The following is a 16,975-nucleotide window of genomic DNA, read 5'->3' on the forward strand; positions in this document are numbered from 1 at the left end:
TGTACCGTATGTGGCACACGGGGAGCGGTTCCGCCGAGTTCGTGTACCCTATGAGGTACACGAGACCAGTGCAGCTTTATGGGCTGTCAAATCACGGACTCGTAAAATTTGTTGATATTTTCATAAAGGACTTGTAGCCAAAGACCTTATAAATAGAAAAAGTCAAAAACATGTCACATTGAATAACAAACGAAAGCCAAAAAATATAATATCTCATTTGGACATATGGCATGTTTTGAAACGCTTGTATGGGGACTGTTAACGTGTTAAGTTGACAGCACACATCAAAGGGTTTGCATACCAATAAGATACCTCTTTGATTTATTCGGATTATTCATTCATCCGTCCCTTTTCTTTTTGGCGGAGAAGAAAATTACGGGTATAACTTAAAATAAAATTAGGTGTCTGCAGGAATCGGGCCAATATGTGCGTCATTTTATAATATTTTTCTATGACGTCACAGTGTGCTTTTTCATACAAATTCCATAGTAATTTCGTGTTTTGACGTTTAGTAAAAAGTAACTGATTTGACTAGTTGGAGAGAAGCCTAATATTGTGATTTGAAATGAAAACCCTTATTCACAACAAACTTTTATTTTAAAACAGACAGAAGCATACACAATTCACGCCCGTATCCCTACAGGGGTAGGCAGAGCTCAAGTCACAAGTCATCATTTTAATTTCTAAATAATACATAATATGTTTGGCCCTTTTCATACAATTTAGATGTAGAAAAAACTACCAAGTACTCTATTTCACCATGAAGTAACTAGATGTCGCTATCCCTTTAAGCTTACATATGGAAATAAGTGCCATCTAGTGGTGGTGTGTCGTACCATTACGAACTTGGTTAGTACAAATGCTCGCAACCGGCGCTGCATCTGCTCGCGTTTTCGCACCAACTTTTCTGTTATGGAGAGGGACCCTCTGTTTTACATAGATATATACAGGGAGTTAGTGATACCGTGACGAAAACTTAGAGACTGATTCAGAGTCAGACCAAGATACCAAATGGAATTTTCCTTTCCATATTTTTATATTTATATATATATATATATTTTTCCTTTTCATATTATTATAATAAAAAAAAAACACTAAAATTTTCATAAATTTTCCGACAGGAAATTCCACTTGATATCAACTCAGAATCATGGTCTGCATCCCCCAAAGTTTCCGTTACGGTGTCAAAAAACACCCTGTACTTCACGGTAGTAATAATTTTAACAAAAATAATATTCAGAAAGAGAAAATTTGAATCGAAAAAAAAAATCTGTCTCGGACGGGACTTGAACCCGCAGCCCTTGTCAAGCCGGGACGAGCGTGTTAACCATTACACCACCGGGTCCTCCTCCTATCCATGCGAAATTCTTTCGATCTATTTATCGTCATTAAGCCGACGCTAGCGTCATCTATCCAGAATATTGAGTACTAATATTACTTTTTTTTTCGATTTAAATTTTCTCTTTGTGAGTTTCCCTAAACACGGGTATGTCACAGACAAGCGCCATCTAGCGCAAACCTATTGTAACAATTTAGTTTAGCTAGCTGGTTACGTCCCTATTAATTATGATAGGAAAATTGTAAAGTAGTAACCAAAAGAACCAACAGATGGCGTTGGTAACCGACGCATTTTATTTTCCCGCTCACTAATAATTAACATGTTATTAATCATCCATCAGTAACTGCTATAAAAACAAAATATATTAATAATAATATTCATAACTAGGCACAAATCACAAATTATTATTTTGGTATCAGGCTAATAGCCATTAATTATAATAAACTTAAATTATTAATTATACATAATTATAAAATATTTAATTTTACATAATCAATTTAATGTAATCCAAACTTACACTTAGAAACTTCTTTAAAAGCTACGTTCACCAAAAACAATATAGATGGCGTTGTACAGTTTTAACGTGGTAATTACCTATTTTCTCATTACTCCGGTACATAAATTTATTTAAATAAATAATTAAAAAAATATTCAAAACTACAATGTAATGGCAAAAGCATATACGTATATTATTAAAATAATTGTCGCTTGATATTTGGATCACATTATGTATAGAATTATGTTGCTACCTATATTGCTTCTCTTTATTTTGATCAGAATAATAATGGCTGAAAAATGCAATTGAGAATGGGTGTAATAAAAATGGTCATCATTTATACCCAAAAACAAAGATAAAATATGCATGTGTCTGTTATCCATGAAATTAGAAGGAAAAACTGTACAGCGCCATCTAAACTGTTTTTGAGAAACGTTGCCTGAAAAGTCCTTCATTGACGTGGGTTCTATTTTTATGCCATTCCTCTTCAGCAGATAAGTAAATGGCAGGTATAATGCGGAATTTAATCAGGTGGTGTGCACTGAATCAGCACCTGTACAGGGTGTTAATGACACCGTAACGAATACTGAGGGGGATGATTCAGACCATGATTCTGAGTTGATATCAAGTGGAATTTTTTGTCGCAAAATTAATGATATTTCTTTAGATATTAACTCAGAATAATGAGCTGAATCATACCTCTCAGTATTCGTTACGATGTCACTTACACCCCGTACAAGTACATACAAGTAGGTATAGGTGTTAGTGACACCGTAACAAATACTGAGGGGGATGATTCAGACTATGATTCTGAGTTGATATCAAGTGGAATTTCCGGTCGGAAAATTTTACAGTTTTTCTTAAATATTTTCAGTTCCATACTTTTGCGACGGATAAAATCCACTTGATATCAACTCAGAATCGTGATCTGAATCATCCCCCTCAGTGTTCGTTATGATGTCATTAACGCTCTGTATATAACCATTATTATATTAAAATATTTACTGTTATTTACATTATATTTTATTATATAATATTTAATATTGTTCTCTTTGGGAATGTACAGCCGTGGTAGCTCAGTTGGTAGAACGCTTGTCTCTCACTTTCAGGTCGCAGGTTCGAATCCAGCACAGGCCTAAACCAATGTAAGTCGATTTTTTTTGAATTCATGTTTGGATGATAAATGACAATCACGTGAAGGAAACATCGTGAGGAAACCCACATTCCCGAAAATGCGTTTCAGAGGTATGTGACCTAATCTGTATTGGACTGGATTTCCCTTTGGGTTGGAAGGTCAGACAGGCAGTCGCTTCTGTAAAAAACCGGACCTGTCAAATCTTCAGGTTAGGTAAGCGGACCCTGTGATGATGATTTAAGCTTCCGTTTCCAGATCAGCCTCAATTTCTTCAGGGGTCCTCAGGTCGATGGCGAACCTCTTCTTCAGACTTGGAGGCCGGTCGTCTAGTTCTGAAAAAAAAAAGAAAACTTGATAGCTACCTCACATATATAACGGCCTCCCTGGTTCAGTGGTTGAGCGTTGGGCTCACGATCCGGTGGTCCCGGGTTCGAATCCCGGTGGGGACATTTTTTTTATTTATTGTTAGGCTATGGTATACACAATGTCACCAAGTAGCACAGCATATAAATCTTCCTTCTTCTATCGTGTCAGTTGTGAGGTGGAGTACTAACCTCATCAACCCTGGTGTCAGGGTTACTATTGAACCGCCAAGGGCCTCTGACATAGCTCATGTAGCGACTACTTACTTACATCAGCAAGTAGTAACCGGGACCAACGGTTTAACGTGCTTCCAAAGCACGGATCGTCTTACTTTCGGACAATCAGGTGATCAGACTGTAATGTCCTAACCAAACTAGGGACCACAAAGTAACTTTTGTGATATGTCCCCACCGGGATTCGAACCCGGGACCACCGGATCGTGAGCCCAACGCTCAACCACTGGACCATGGAGGTCGTTAGAGAAAGCTAGGTGAGCTGTGGGTACTTAGTTCATCTTGCGATGGATGTACAGTCACGAGTACTAATATGCATACACTTTGAAACCTTGTCACATTAACTTGTTTGACAAATTAAACCGTAAGTCTCATTAAATGTCAAATATGATAGTGCGACAGGGTTCTAAGGTGGCTACATGATATTGCTCAGGACTGTATGTAAGTAAGTAAGTAAAAAGTTTATTTCCTTCACAAAAAAAGAATCCATAATTAAAACACATAATAACGGGTTCTTACCGCGTTTAAATGGGGATATGAGAAGAGGGTAGACAGATATGTCTGCCCGTAGAAAATTATGGATCTACCTACTCCACTCCAATCTCATCAGTCATCCCGTGATCATGGCATGGGAGTCTCATATCCCCATTTAAACGCGGTAAGAACCCGTAATTATGTGTTTCAATTATGATAATAACCGCGTAAACTTAAAACAATGTAAAAAGAATCCATAACAAAAGACAGTTGGTTTGTACATATGAGAAGAGGCTGGTGCCTAAACCAGGTAAAACCTGTCATATAGGACACCAGGTCTGCACCTCTAGATATTAAACAGTTAAATTTACAATTATGAAAAATTAACAGAGCAGCTAGTAAATAATATAGTAAAAGAATAAAATTAATGAAAGTAAAATAATAAATTTCAACGTGTATGTATGTATGTATGCGTGTGTGTGTATGGATGTGTGTGTGTGTGTGTGTAATTGGGATATACAACGGCCTCTGTGGTCCAGTGGTTGAGCGTTGGACTCACGATCCGGAGGCCCCGGGTTCGAATCCCGGTGGGGACACATCACAAAAATCACTTTGTGATCCCTAGTTTGGTTAGGACATTACAGGCTGATCACCTGATTGTCCGAAAGTAAGATGATCCGTGCTTCGGAAGGCACGTTAAGCCGTTGGTCCCGGTTACTATTTTACTGATGTAAGTGAGTAATCGTTACATGAGCCTTGTCAGGGGCCTTTGGCGGTTCAATCATAACCCTGACACCAGGGTTGATGAGGCTGGTATTCCACCTCACAACCCACACGATAAGAAGAATTGGGATATAGTTGTGAGCTCATGTCATGTTATACCTGGCGTAGTCTGAAGTTCCTTGACTCTTCTAGAATAGTCTTGAAAAGCTGCTGCCAAGGAGTATGTGAGGCGTCTTGCTGCATTCCTGGAAGAAAAAAAGAAATACAGGGTTAGTGACATCGTAACGTAAAGAAATTAGAATGTCTAACGCCTGCTTGGTTGTACTAAAAACGATGGTAGGTGTTTTACTTGTCGGAATTCTTAACGTGCCCTCCGAAGCACGGATCATGTTACTTTCGGACAATGGGGTGATCATGTCCTAAGAAAACTAAAGTGATTATGGCCTTTTTGGTTTTTTGGGATTCGAACCTAGGACCTCCAGATTGTGAGCCAAACACTCAACCACTGGACCACGAAGGCCAACCACAATAAACGATTTAAAAAATATGCAGGGTGTTGGTGACATCGTAACGAAACTTTTTAATTAAAAAATATATAGAGTGTAGTAACACCGTAACGGAAAAATCCACTTGATATCAACTCAGAATCATGGTCTGATTTTTTTACTTTACCCTGAATTTAATTTTAAAACAAGGAACACTGAAGAATTTTTGTTCACTTTCCCGCCAAAAAAACAACTGCTCATAATTCTGAGTAAATGTTAAGTGGTAACAGGAAGGCTGTAACAATCTCCGTGGTCTAGTGGTTAGAGCGTTGGGCTCACGATCTGGAGGTCCGGGTTCGATTCCCGATGGGGACATTGTCGAAATCACTTTGTGAGACTGTCCTTTGTTTGGTAAGGCCATTGCAGGCTTGAATCATCTGATTGTCCGAAAATGTAAGATGATTTCGTGCTTCGGAAGGCACGCTAAGCCGTTGGTCCCGGGCTACTAGCCCAAACACCTCCACCAACCCGCAGTGGAGCAGCGTGGTGGAGTATGCTCTATACCCCCTTCGGTTGATTGAGGAGAGGCCTGTGCCCAGCAGTGGGACGTATACAGGGTGTTTATGTATGTAACAGGAGGGGTGTGATTCTTTAAAACACATTTGCCGCAGATTTGCCGCAGATGGCATTGACTACTTGGCCGGACAAATGGGGAGCGCTGAGGGCTCTCACTCGGTACAAAATTTAAGACAACAGCCCTGAGCGTGCCCAGTTGGTCGCGAACCTCGCCTCAGGGCGTCGTCTGAAAGGAAGAATATTTGAAAGACCCACTAGGGTCGATTAATTATTGGTTTTAAAGAACGTCTATGGCTCTGTGCCGAGGTTTTTCTTGCAGCTTCTTTTCCCCGGCTATACAGGTTGTGAGAAGCTGCAGTAGTTTTAGGCGGATGAGACGTTCATTATCTAAAAATTGACGATTCAAAGTGTAACTATGTTACCTACTGAATAAAGATATATTTGAATTTGAATTTGAAAAATTTGATAGCGATAAGCGATGAATGAGGGAGGCGTAAAATCGACTTTGCTACAAAATTCCCAAAAAATCACATGAGATTGACATAATCTTATCATGACCGCGGATCTGTTTATCAAACTGAAAGGTACCTTAGTGTATGTGGTAATATGATAGGTATTTAGTTATCTGCGTGGCCTAAAAATCTTGTCAGAGATAAAAAATTGCTCCATTTATATTTTCTCACGATTTACTTTATACATAGAATTGTCAATCACATACAGGGGTGTTAGTGACACCGTAACGTAGTGGAGCTCGGTGGCGCAGCGGTAAACGCGCTCGGGCTACGATTTTTGAAGTTAAGCAACTTTAAACCACACACATGTGACCAACAAAAAAAAAATCATCTCGAGCTCCTCCGTGCTTCGGAAGACACGTTAAGCCGTTGGTCCCGGCTGCATTAGCAATCGTTGATAACCATCAATCCGCACTGGGCCCGCGTGATGGTTTAAGGCCCGATCTCCCTATCCATCCATAGGGAAGGCCCGTGCCCCAGCAGTGGGGACGTTAATGGGCTGATGATGATTAACTCGAACAGCAAAGGACTGGAACTGTCTGCCGTCGTCTGCTTTTCCAACTCGTTATAATATGGGAGTCTTCAATGAGTGAATAGGCATTTGATGTTTTGCCAGCTAAGCGTGATCCTCAACCAAATCGTCACTTACTATCAGGTGAGATTGTGGTCAAACGAGAGCCTATATTGGTTAAAAGGAAGGTTCAGTGCGATCTACTCTGAAGCGGCGTGCGTGTATGAAACGATTGATGAATGTGGAGGAAGCAAGAATTGCCAAAAAAGACATGAAAAGGACGTACATTGACCAAACCACCACACTCTAACCCCTTATGACCCTGACACTAGGGTTGATGAGGTTGGTAATCCACCTTACAACCCACACGATAGAAGACGATTGACTAAACCACGGAAGTCCTTAGAAAAGGTTCAGTACGATCTACTCTGAACCGGCGTGCGTGTATGAAGCGATTGATGAATGTGGAGGAAGCAAGGGAAGTGTGTCAGGATCGAAGCAAATTGAATTCCATAGTCTCTGTTTATCCCATGTGTTCGTTCAAAATGTGGAATGAACGTGTGTGTGTAGAATATCGCTTGTCAGGTAATGAGCTTAGCTTTTCGCCTGCGACTTCGTTCTCGGACTTCGGATATCGCGCGCGCCACGTTTTTAAGTTTTATTCATCCCCTTTTCATCCCTTTAGGTTATGATTTCCGGGATAAAAACTCTCCTATGTTCTTCCCTAGATGTCAATCCATCTCCATATATCATTTACCATTAAAAAATAAAAAAAAATTACTCAGAATCATGAGCTGAATCATCCCCCTGAGTATTTGGCGTCATTAACAATCTGTACAGGCAAACGAATTCCCCTCTTACCTGGACTCACAGACGAAGGCGTGGCATTCAAAGGGATTCAGCCCCTTGACATCAGCTTTGTCTTTCACGATGATCATGGAGAACACCCGAGTGTACACCAGGTCCTGAAAAATTAGTAATATCATCATCATGTAGGATAGGATGTGGAACGCTGAATGTGGAATAAACGAGACAAAATCAGTCAGGAACGCAAATGGAATTCCATAGCCAAGTAATGTAATGTAATGTAATGTAATGTAATGTAATGTAATGTAATGTACTGTAATGTAATGTAATGTAATGTAATGTAATGTAATGTAAGGTAATGTAATGTAATGTAATGTAATGCAATGTAATGCAATTCAATGCAATATAATGTAATGTAATGTAATGCAATGCAATGCAATGTAATGCAATGTTATGTAATGTAACTGACCTGGACCCCATAAGATATGGACTCAATGTTGAAGAATACGGACATATGCTCGAATTCATCTCTTTTGCTGGTCTGATGCACCGTCTCCAGCTGGACCCCGTCTACTGATATCACCAGCTTCACTATTGGTAGGATTTGACCTGGAAAATACCACCACCATACAATAATTACCACTCATATTTGTTTTTTTTAGTCTTAAGCCGTGGCAGCTCAATTGTAAAAACGCTTGAGTCTCACTGTGAGGTTTCGCGCAGGTACGAATCCCCGCACTTTTAGGTCTGTCTTTATGTAATCAGAATTTCATAATTTATCATGAAAACACAAGACCCAATTGGTGTATTTAGAGATTCATCTATCGCAAGGTGAACTAAGTACCCACACCTCACCGAGCTTTCTGTTAGACCAACGCGATAGGTGAGCCGTATCGCCATCTGTAATGGTCGAGCCAACTGTGATAGCGGAAACTGCAGCACTTAAGATAACTCGAAAAAAAGGAGAGAGAGTTTGGCTTTTTGCGAGAAGATTTATTAATTTTATTTATTTATTTATTGCATGTCACATGGTATTACAGTTCTTATAAATAAAGAGGTTATAGATGTTTGTAGATAAATAAAGACTTATGTACAAACATGTGACACCCTGTAGGGGCACCTGTTTTGTTTTTTCTATTATTATTTTTATTTTCGTGTAATAGTTTACTTTTTAATTTTGTAATTAAATTTTTCTTTTTGTTTCTTTTTTCATTAATTGTTTATTTTTGTTGTATTTATTTTTATATTGTTTTTCTCGTCATACAGCACATTGGGTTACACTGTAATGTTTTGTATGTACCTTTATAAATAAATAAATGACTGACTGAATGAATGAATTCAAATACAAATTCAAATTCAAAAATATCTTTATTCAGTAGGTAACATAGTTACACTTTGAATCGTCAATTTTTATATAACGAACGTCTCTATAAAACTACTGCAGCTCTTCACAACCTGTATAGCCGGGGAAAAGGAGCTACAAGAAATACCTCGGCACAGGACCCTAGACGTTCTTTAACAAAAAATAAACAAAATATTGTTATACAATTGAGTAATTTAGCTGCCTAATATCAGTTCTCAGACAGTTAATCCCATGAACCATGAAATTGAACGAATGAATGAATGAATACATAAATAACTCATTGGTGCAGATTCGGCTGATGAGATCGGTCATTGCACTCACAACCCATTGGTGAGCGTTATGTTTACCTGGAGGCAATGCTTTAGCCGCTGCAACCATCAGGTCAACTGGTTTCCTGGTGTGCTTGATGCCCCATAACCCACGCGCGTCGCTTTGTCCCAGGTATTTTACCTGGAATTAAAAAAAACATTCAAAAATAATCTGTCTTCTTCTTCTTTCATCAACCCTGATTTCAGGGTTGGTATTGAGCCGCCTGACATCATATAACGACTACGTACTTTCATCTAATTCAAATTCAAAATTCAAAAATATTTATTTTTCAAAATTGGCTTACAAAGGTAACGCTTTTTGAACGTCAAAAAATTAAATTACATAATATTATGTAACTAGCTGTAAAACTACTACCACATCGGAATCTGTAACGCTGAGGGAAAGACGTGGCCAGAAAACCTCCCAGCAAAGGGCCCTAGACCTACTGTTTCCTGTTTTCCTTTCTTTTCTTTTTTTTTAAATCCAGTTTGTATTACATAATTTATAGACTTAAATACAATGGTATTCCAATTGACAACATTTCAAATTTTTAAGCCGTGGTTTTTTTGTGCTATTTCGAAAGTACTTGTTTAAATAGAAGACACGTATTTTTTCTTTTCAAGATTTTTCCACTAGAAGTTACAAAAAATATTTTTTGAAAATTGGATTCTGCCATTGATAGAATGAAGGCAGTATAATGTAATGTACCTTTGCATGCGTATTTAAAACAAGTCGCAAACAAAGTGTCATGTTATGTATGACAGGTTTTTTGGCGGGAGGCGGGAACGGGACAGTTGCTTTCTTCATTGAATAATCTAAATAATTAATACGAAGTGGTGTTTTGTGGTTAATGATCGCATTAAGTTAGTCGGAAGACATTCGCGAGTGTTATTATATTGGAGTATTCAATAAACAAAGTGTATCTGCCTATTTTCGCTTCGTGTCAGGAAGCCGCTTCATAACTCAAAAGTTTATGCGGACTTTTGAGTTAATTCGTTTGGGGTTCGGAGTAGGAGTCTACTCCGAGGGTGGGGGCTTAGGTTTCATCATCATCACCTTTCATCATTTCATTAATCATCAAGAAAAAAAATACGTCAGACATGGCTGTATGGGCATAGTTCCCTTTGCCTTACCCTTCGGGGAAAACCAAACCAAAAAAAAAAAAAATTATGTATGACATTTACTTTTTTTATAATTTTTATGTAAAGGTCTGAACTTATTATGCCTTCCTCTTCTGACCTCGTGGATTTTTCAATATATTTCTATTATTACTGAATTAAAAAATCTGAAAAAATGTGTTTTGTGTAAATCATAGAAATATCTCGAAATGGTTTTCGATTTAAGGCACCTTAGTAAAAATGAAATGTTGTCAATTACAGTCGGTGGAAGGAAAGTGAAAAATAAAGAGTTTAAGTATGTGACTTTCTTGAACAAAGACTTTATCTGTAAGTAGTAACCGGGACCAACGGCTTAACGTGCCTTCCGAAGGACGGATCGCCCGGATCGGACAACGCCATCTGCATTATTTTTGTGGAACGTAGCCTTTTTTAGGGTTTAACTGTTGCCACATACGTAAAAGTAGATAACTACCCACAAAATGGTACATAACCGCACATACCATTTAAATAGTATCACATACGAGGCTCACGTCATGACGTCACTTCCGGCGAGAACAATATGGCCGACCCCGATTCTTTTATCCACATTGCTACTCATTATTATACTGATTTCTAGTTGCCTGGTATTTTAGAGTACTTCTGTGGTCCAGTGGTTGAGCGTTGGGCTCACAGAGGTCCCGGGTTCGAATCCCGATGGGGACATGTCACAAATATCAAATTTCTGATCCCTAGTTTAACATGAATCATATAACGACTACGTACTAACATCAGTAAGTAGTAACCGGGACCAACGGCTTAACGTGCCTTTCGATCATCATACTTTTTGGACAGTCACCTGACTGTCTGTGACTGTGATCAGATTTCTCTTGCTTCCTCCACATTCATCAATCATTTAACGGCCTCCGTGATCCAGTGGTAGAGCGTTGGGCTCACGATCCAGAGGTCCCGGGTTCGAATCCCGGTGGGGACAAATCACAAAATCACTTTGTGACCCCTAGTTTGGTTAGGACATTACAGGCTGATCACCTGATTGTCCGAAAGTAAGATGATCCGTGCTTCGGAAGGCACGTTAAGCCGTTGGTCCCGGTTACTACATACTGATATAAGTAGTCGTTACATGAGGCACGTCAGGGGCCTTTGGCGGCTCAATCGTAAACCTGACACCAGGGTTGACGAGGTTGGTAATCCACCTCACAACCCACACGATAGAAGAAGATTGAGTGTATGGACCGGACCGTTGGTCCACCGGATCGTGAGCCGAAGGCTCAAACCACTGGACCACGGAGGCCTTGGTCGTCCGGTACCAGGATTTGAACCAGTGCTCCTCGTTTGAGAAGCAAGTCAGTGAGCCATATGACATAAATCATTTATTCATTATGATAACTTTCAAATTGAGGAGCTCGGTGGCGCAGCGGTAAACGCGCTCAGTCTGCGATTGTTGAAGTTAAGCAACATTCGCAAAGGCCGGTCTTAGGATGGGTGACCACAAAAAAATAAAGTTTCCATCTCGAGCTCCTCCGTGCTTCGGGAAGCACGTTAAGCCGTTGGTCCCGGCTGTATTAGCAGTCGTTAATAACCATCAATCCGCACTGGGCCCGCGTGATGGTTTAAGGCCCGATCTCCCTATCCATCCATAGGGAAGGCCCGTGCCCCAGCAGTGGGGACGTTAATGGGTTGATGATAAACTTTCAAATAGTTTCGATAGCTATGAGGTAACATTCTGACCATAAAGTATATCGATGGTGACTGTCACTTTCTACCATCAACCGTCTACCATCAACTGCTTTATCACCATCCATACAGTCAGGTCACGTATATTTAGAATTCAACATACATACATACATAAACTCACGCCCGTAATCCCTAATGGGGTGGGCAGAGCCACAAGTAATCAAAGACAACTTGCAGCCACTGTTGATACGAAGTCCAAAGATGGATATGATGAACCTTATGGTGATAAGGGATCAGCCTATCGCCCATAACATTAGTCCATCATGTTAGAGGACACAATCCCTCTGTCGGTTTTTACGACATGCCCGGGAAGAGAAGCAGCTGAACGTGTTCTATGTTTTTTATATGCTCCCAGAACAGCATAGAAGCAAAAACGAATTCAAAAACGGGAATGAATTAGTATTATTTAAATTAATTGTTAATACAACTTGTTATTCTTTATGTGAGGTTAGTTTGACTTCTTTAGATAATAAAACTTACTGAAGTTTGTGAGACGAACGAACTGAGGAGACTGGTACCGAGACAAACCGTATTGTGGTTTAACGGTATCAGTGATTTACCTAATTATGTAATACTTTAATAATAATAATAATAATAATAAAGCTTTATTTCAGAAAACATTCCATACATACAAAATACAACACAATTAAAATATAATAATAAAATTTACAAAAATAACAACACCTGACAATAATAACAATACTTACTTACTTAAATAACTATCATAGTATACCACTACTTTTTCCCCACAGAGAGCAATGTCCAGAATCGCATGATGTGAGAGTCGAAACTTGTCGCAATACTTCTAATGATGGTGTTAGAACTGGACATTACTCTCTGCATGAGAGAAGCAACACGTTTCCTTAATGATATAAATAAATTAAAAAAAAAAAAATTAAGTGCTTCCGTGGAGAGGTCTTATTTAGGATTGGTGGCCACTATACTTCTATCTTCTTCTTTTTCTTACCGACTGGGTTGTGAGGTGGAATACCAGCCTCATCAACCCTGGTGTCAGGGTTATTATTGAGCCGCCAAAGGCCTCTGACACGGCTCATATAACGATTACTCACTTACATCAGTAAGTAGTAGGACTAACGGCTTAACGTGCCTTCCGAAGCACGGATCTTACTTTTTTTGGACAATCAGGTGATCAGCCTGTAAGGTATACAATTAAAATTGAGTACAGTTTTAGAAATCCGTTTCGGTCTACTAACCGTTTATATTTGTTTGAAATGCGTTTGGTTACGCCATGTGCACAGGTATTGGTAATTATCTACATCCGATAGCGTAGATAGCGTGATGATGACGTCATGTTAACACACATACCTTCCTCATCATCATCAGCCCATTAACGTCCCCACTGCTGGGGCACGGGCCTTCCCTATAGATGGATAGGGAGATCGGGCCTTAAACCACCACGCGGGCCCAGTGCGGATTGGTGGTTATTAACGACTGCTAATGCAGCCGGGACCAACGGCTTAACGTGCCTTCCGAAGCACGGAGGAGCTCGAGATGAAAATTTCTTTTTTGTGGTCACCCATCCTATGACCGGCCTTTGCGAAAGTTGCTTAACTTCAACAATCGCAGACCGAGCGCGTTTACCGCTGCGCTACCGAGCTCCAACCAACAACATACCTTCCTACCTATATAGATAACGGCCCAGTGGTCTAGTGGATCCAGAGACTCTGGTCACTTCCCGGACACTTCATACAAACAACCCCGTTTTACACAGACACTAGACATTGACATTATCGTACACGCGCATCTGTGTGTGTGACGTCTGACGCCATACGATTCAAGTTTAATCTAGCTCAGCCGCTGGTGGGGAGCGGAGAGTTGCGGTTCTATACGCAGTATTATTCCTTATTCTATGCTCTGGGTTCCAGTCTCAGTGAGGACATATCATATGGAATATTAAATCTCACAGTAAATGCCCGCGCTCTCGATCCAGGATTCGCCAAACCTTCAGACCATTAGACCATCAATCCGTCAGTCTACAATGACGTCATAATCTACCTCAAGTCAAATAAAATTGTGACGTAATTAATCATAACGTGATCAAAGACCATAACACGAATAGAGTCAAATTATTTGACCCTGCGTCAAATTGATTGACTCATAGTTTCATCACATTACAAATAATGCTCAATGATTATTTTAAGTAAGTGTTTTCTTGTAAGTTAGTAGTCGTTACATGAGCCTTTGGCGGCTCCATTGTAACCCTGACACCAGGGTTGATACATACATACATGTGGGATAAGTAAGAGGCTGAATGTTGATTTCTGAACGAAGATGAATAAAGAGATGAATAAAGAAAAGATGGACGAGTGACTTGAAATGAACGGAGTGAAATGAACGGTGTGAACGGATTGAGATGACTGATTTTTGAAAGAAGGAGACGTTGGGTGAGAGTCGAGGTGGAAGGGTGTTATTTTTTGATCTGCGTTAATATTTTCAATTAAAAAAGTGTAATGTCTGCGTGCTTGTTAAGAAGAAAACAATAAAAAAGTGTTAAAGGTGCTAACGTGTTTAATTCTCGCCTGACGATCCCACATACATACATAAACTCACGCCCGTAATCCCTAATGGGGTGGGCAGAGCCACAAGTAATCAAAGACAACTTGCAGCCACTGTTGATACGATGTCGTAAGCTGGATATGATAAACCTTATGGTGATAAGGGATCAGCCTATCGCCCATAACATTAGTCCATCATGTTAGAGGACACAATCCCTCTGTCGGTTTTTACGACATACCCGGGAAGACAAGCAGCTAGGAACAACCAGGGTTGATGAGGTTGATAATCTACCTCACACACAACCCACACGATAGAAAAAACAATCGTTTCATACACGCACGCCGGTTCAGAGTAGACCGTACTGAACCTTTTCTAAGGACTTCAATGGTTTGGTCAATGTAAGACCTTTTTATGTTCTTTTCTCTCTCTCTCTTTATTTAAGAGCTGCGCTCTTGTCGGTGGAGTAATCGCCTTCATTACTCCATAGATAGGGCATGTAGAACGGTGGTTGCCCCAATCGCCTTCCGTTCCGCAGTACACCGACCAATTTCTCAATCGGTGATGTTCTAGCTAGAGCCCTACCAGAATCCATTTCTTCGGCCTCCAACCAGTACTGATACCGCTGCTGCCCGGTATCAGGGGTGCGCTTTTGAAGTAGCGGCGCCTACGTCACAAGATCGTCATAGAACCTAAGTAGCATTTTATAGGTTAGCCCGCCCCAGTGAGCTACCCACTACGTTCTGCTAATCCTGTCGGTGTTTGGTCGGGGACTGCTTATTTTTATATTCGCAGCTAACCATCATCCACCCCACCCACTAAGCGCCACGTGTGGACCCCGTAGATGGCCTACAGCTCAGCCTACTACCCTGTAGGGTACCTCAGCCTACTGCTTTTCGCTATTTCCTATTTTGAGGGTAAAAGAAGTACTTATGTTGTTTTGCTTTACCTGGAAAGTAATCGGCAAGTCTTCAATATTGACCGGGCCTTCGTTTTCCGCCATTTTGAATTTCTGTTTTCTTCCGCTATCTCAGCATAATATGTATATCAAAATCTTTTTCGTAAATTGTTTTTATTTTCTTGAAAACCGACAACTTATCCTGATTATCATTGTGTATCTGAAACAAAAAGATATATGGAATAAAAAAAAAAGTGTGGTCGGCTTTTCAAACGGGGTTCGAATCCCGGTACCGGACTTGCACCAATACATACATAAACTAACAGCCTCTGTGGTTCAGTGGTTGAGCGTTGGACTCACGATCCGGAGGTCCCGGGTTCTAATTCAGGTGGGGACATATCGCAAAAATCACTTTGTGATCCTCAGTTAGGTTAGGACATTACAGGCTGATCACCTGATTGTCCGAAAGTAAGATGACCTGTGCTTCGGAAGGCACATTAAGCCGTTGGTCCCAGTTACTACTTACTGATGTAAGTCAGTAATCGTTACATGAGCCATGTCAGGGGCCATTGGCGGCTTTATAATAACCCGCGACTCTTTCTCGCCGCGACAGAGATCATCTGTCTCTTTCTGTGCAGTACTGTGAGAGAGTGACGGGTGACGTATGTCGAGGCGAGAAAAAGTCGCACGCATACAGTGCTAAGCCTGCAGGGTTGCTGAGGTTGGTAATCCACAACCCACTCGATAGAAGAAGGAGGTACATAAACTCACCCCTATTTTTGAGTATCCTGTTTTAATCCATAATTACGTTTGTTTTGTTTTATATTAATAAAACAAAAATAAATTAACGGTTTAGGTTTAATAGGTTTTTTAATAATAAATAAATAATAATAATAACAATGATAAATTAATATCTTTTATCTATACTTATAATAAATCTGTAGAGAGGTCAATTCTGTACATTAAATATTTTTTCAAAATAACTATCAGGGGGTGATAAGTGGTCGATACTGATGCCAAAAATGCAATCAGTAAAATTTTTGTCTGTCTGTCTGTCTGTCTGTCTATCTGTCTGTCTGTCTGTCTGTCTGTCTGTCTGTATGTTCCTTATAGAAACAAAAACTACTGGACGGATTTTAATGAAACTTGGTACAATTATTTTTCACACTCCTGGACAGGTTATAGTATACTTTTCATCACGCTACAATCAATAGGAGCAGAGCAGTGAAGGGAAATCCTTTTGTATGAAAAATCTAAACCACTCAAGTTAGACGTTTGAAATTTGGCATGCAGGTACCTTAGATACCGTAGAGGTGCACTAAGAAAGGAATTCCCGAAATTCTTACGGGAACGGGAATTAGCGGGAAAATCCTTTTGTATGAAAAATC

The 16,975-nt window shown here is 39.9% G+C and overlaps 1 protein-coding gene across 3 annotated transcripts in view; it reads right to left on the reverse strand.

The window, feature by feature from the left end:
- Positions 1–575: 575 nt before the first annotated feature.
- LOC126378525 (uncharacterized) overlaps positions 576–16,975 on the reverse strand; it is a 35,534-nt gene continuing 19,134 nt past the window's right edge. For all 3 annotated transcript variants that reach the window (XM_050026946.1, XM_050026947.1, XM_050026948.1), the window contains exons 2-7: positions 15,639–15,807; positions 9,365–9,467; positions 8,124–8,263; positions 7,709–7,812; positions 4,923–5,008; positions 576–3,302 (exon numbers count right to left, since the gene is read on the reverse strand). In XM_050026946.1, coding sequence (XP_049882903.1) covers positions 3,208–3,302; positions 4,923–5,008; positions 7,709–7,812; positions 8,124–8,263; positions 9,365–9,467; positions 15,639–15,692 — 582 coding nt within the window. In that variant the 5' untranslated portion in view covers positions 15,693–15,807 and the 3' untranslated portion in view covers positions 576–3,207. The remainder of the gene's footprint in view (positions 3,303–4,922; positions 5,009–7,708; positions 7,813–8,123; positions 8,264–9,364; positions 9,468–15,638; positions 15,808–16,975) is intronic.

Source organism: Pectinophora gossypiella, chromosome 26 (assembly GCF_024362695.1).
Source record: "Pectinophora gossypiella chromosome 26, ilPecGoss1.1, whole genome shotgun sequence".
Lineage (NCBI taxonomy): Eukaryota > Metazoa > Arthropoda > Insecta > Lepidoptera > Gelechiidae > Pectinophora > Pectinophora gossypiella.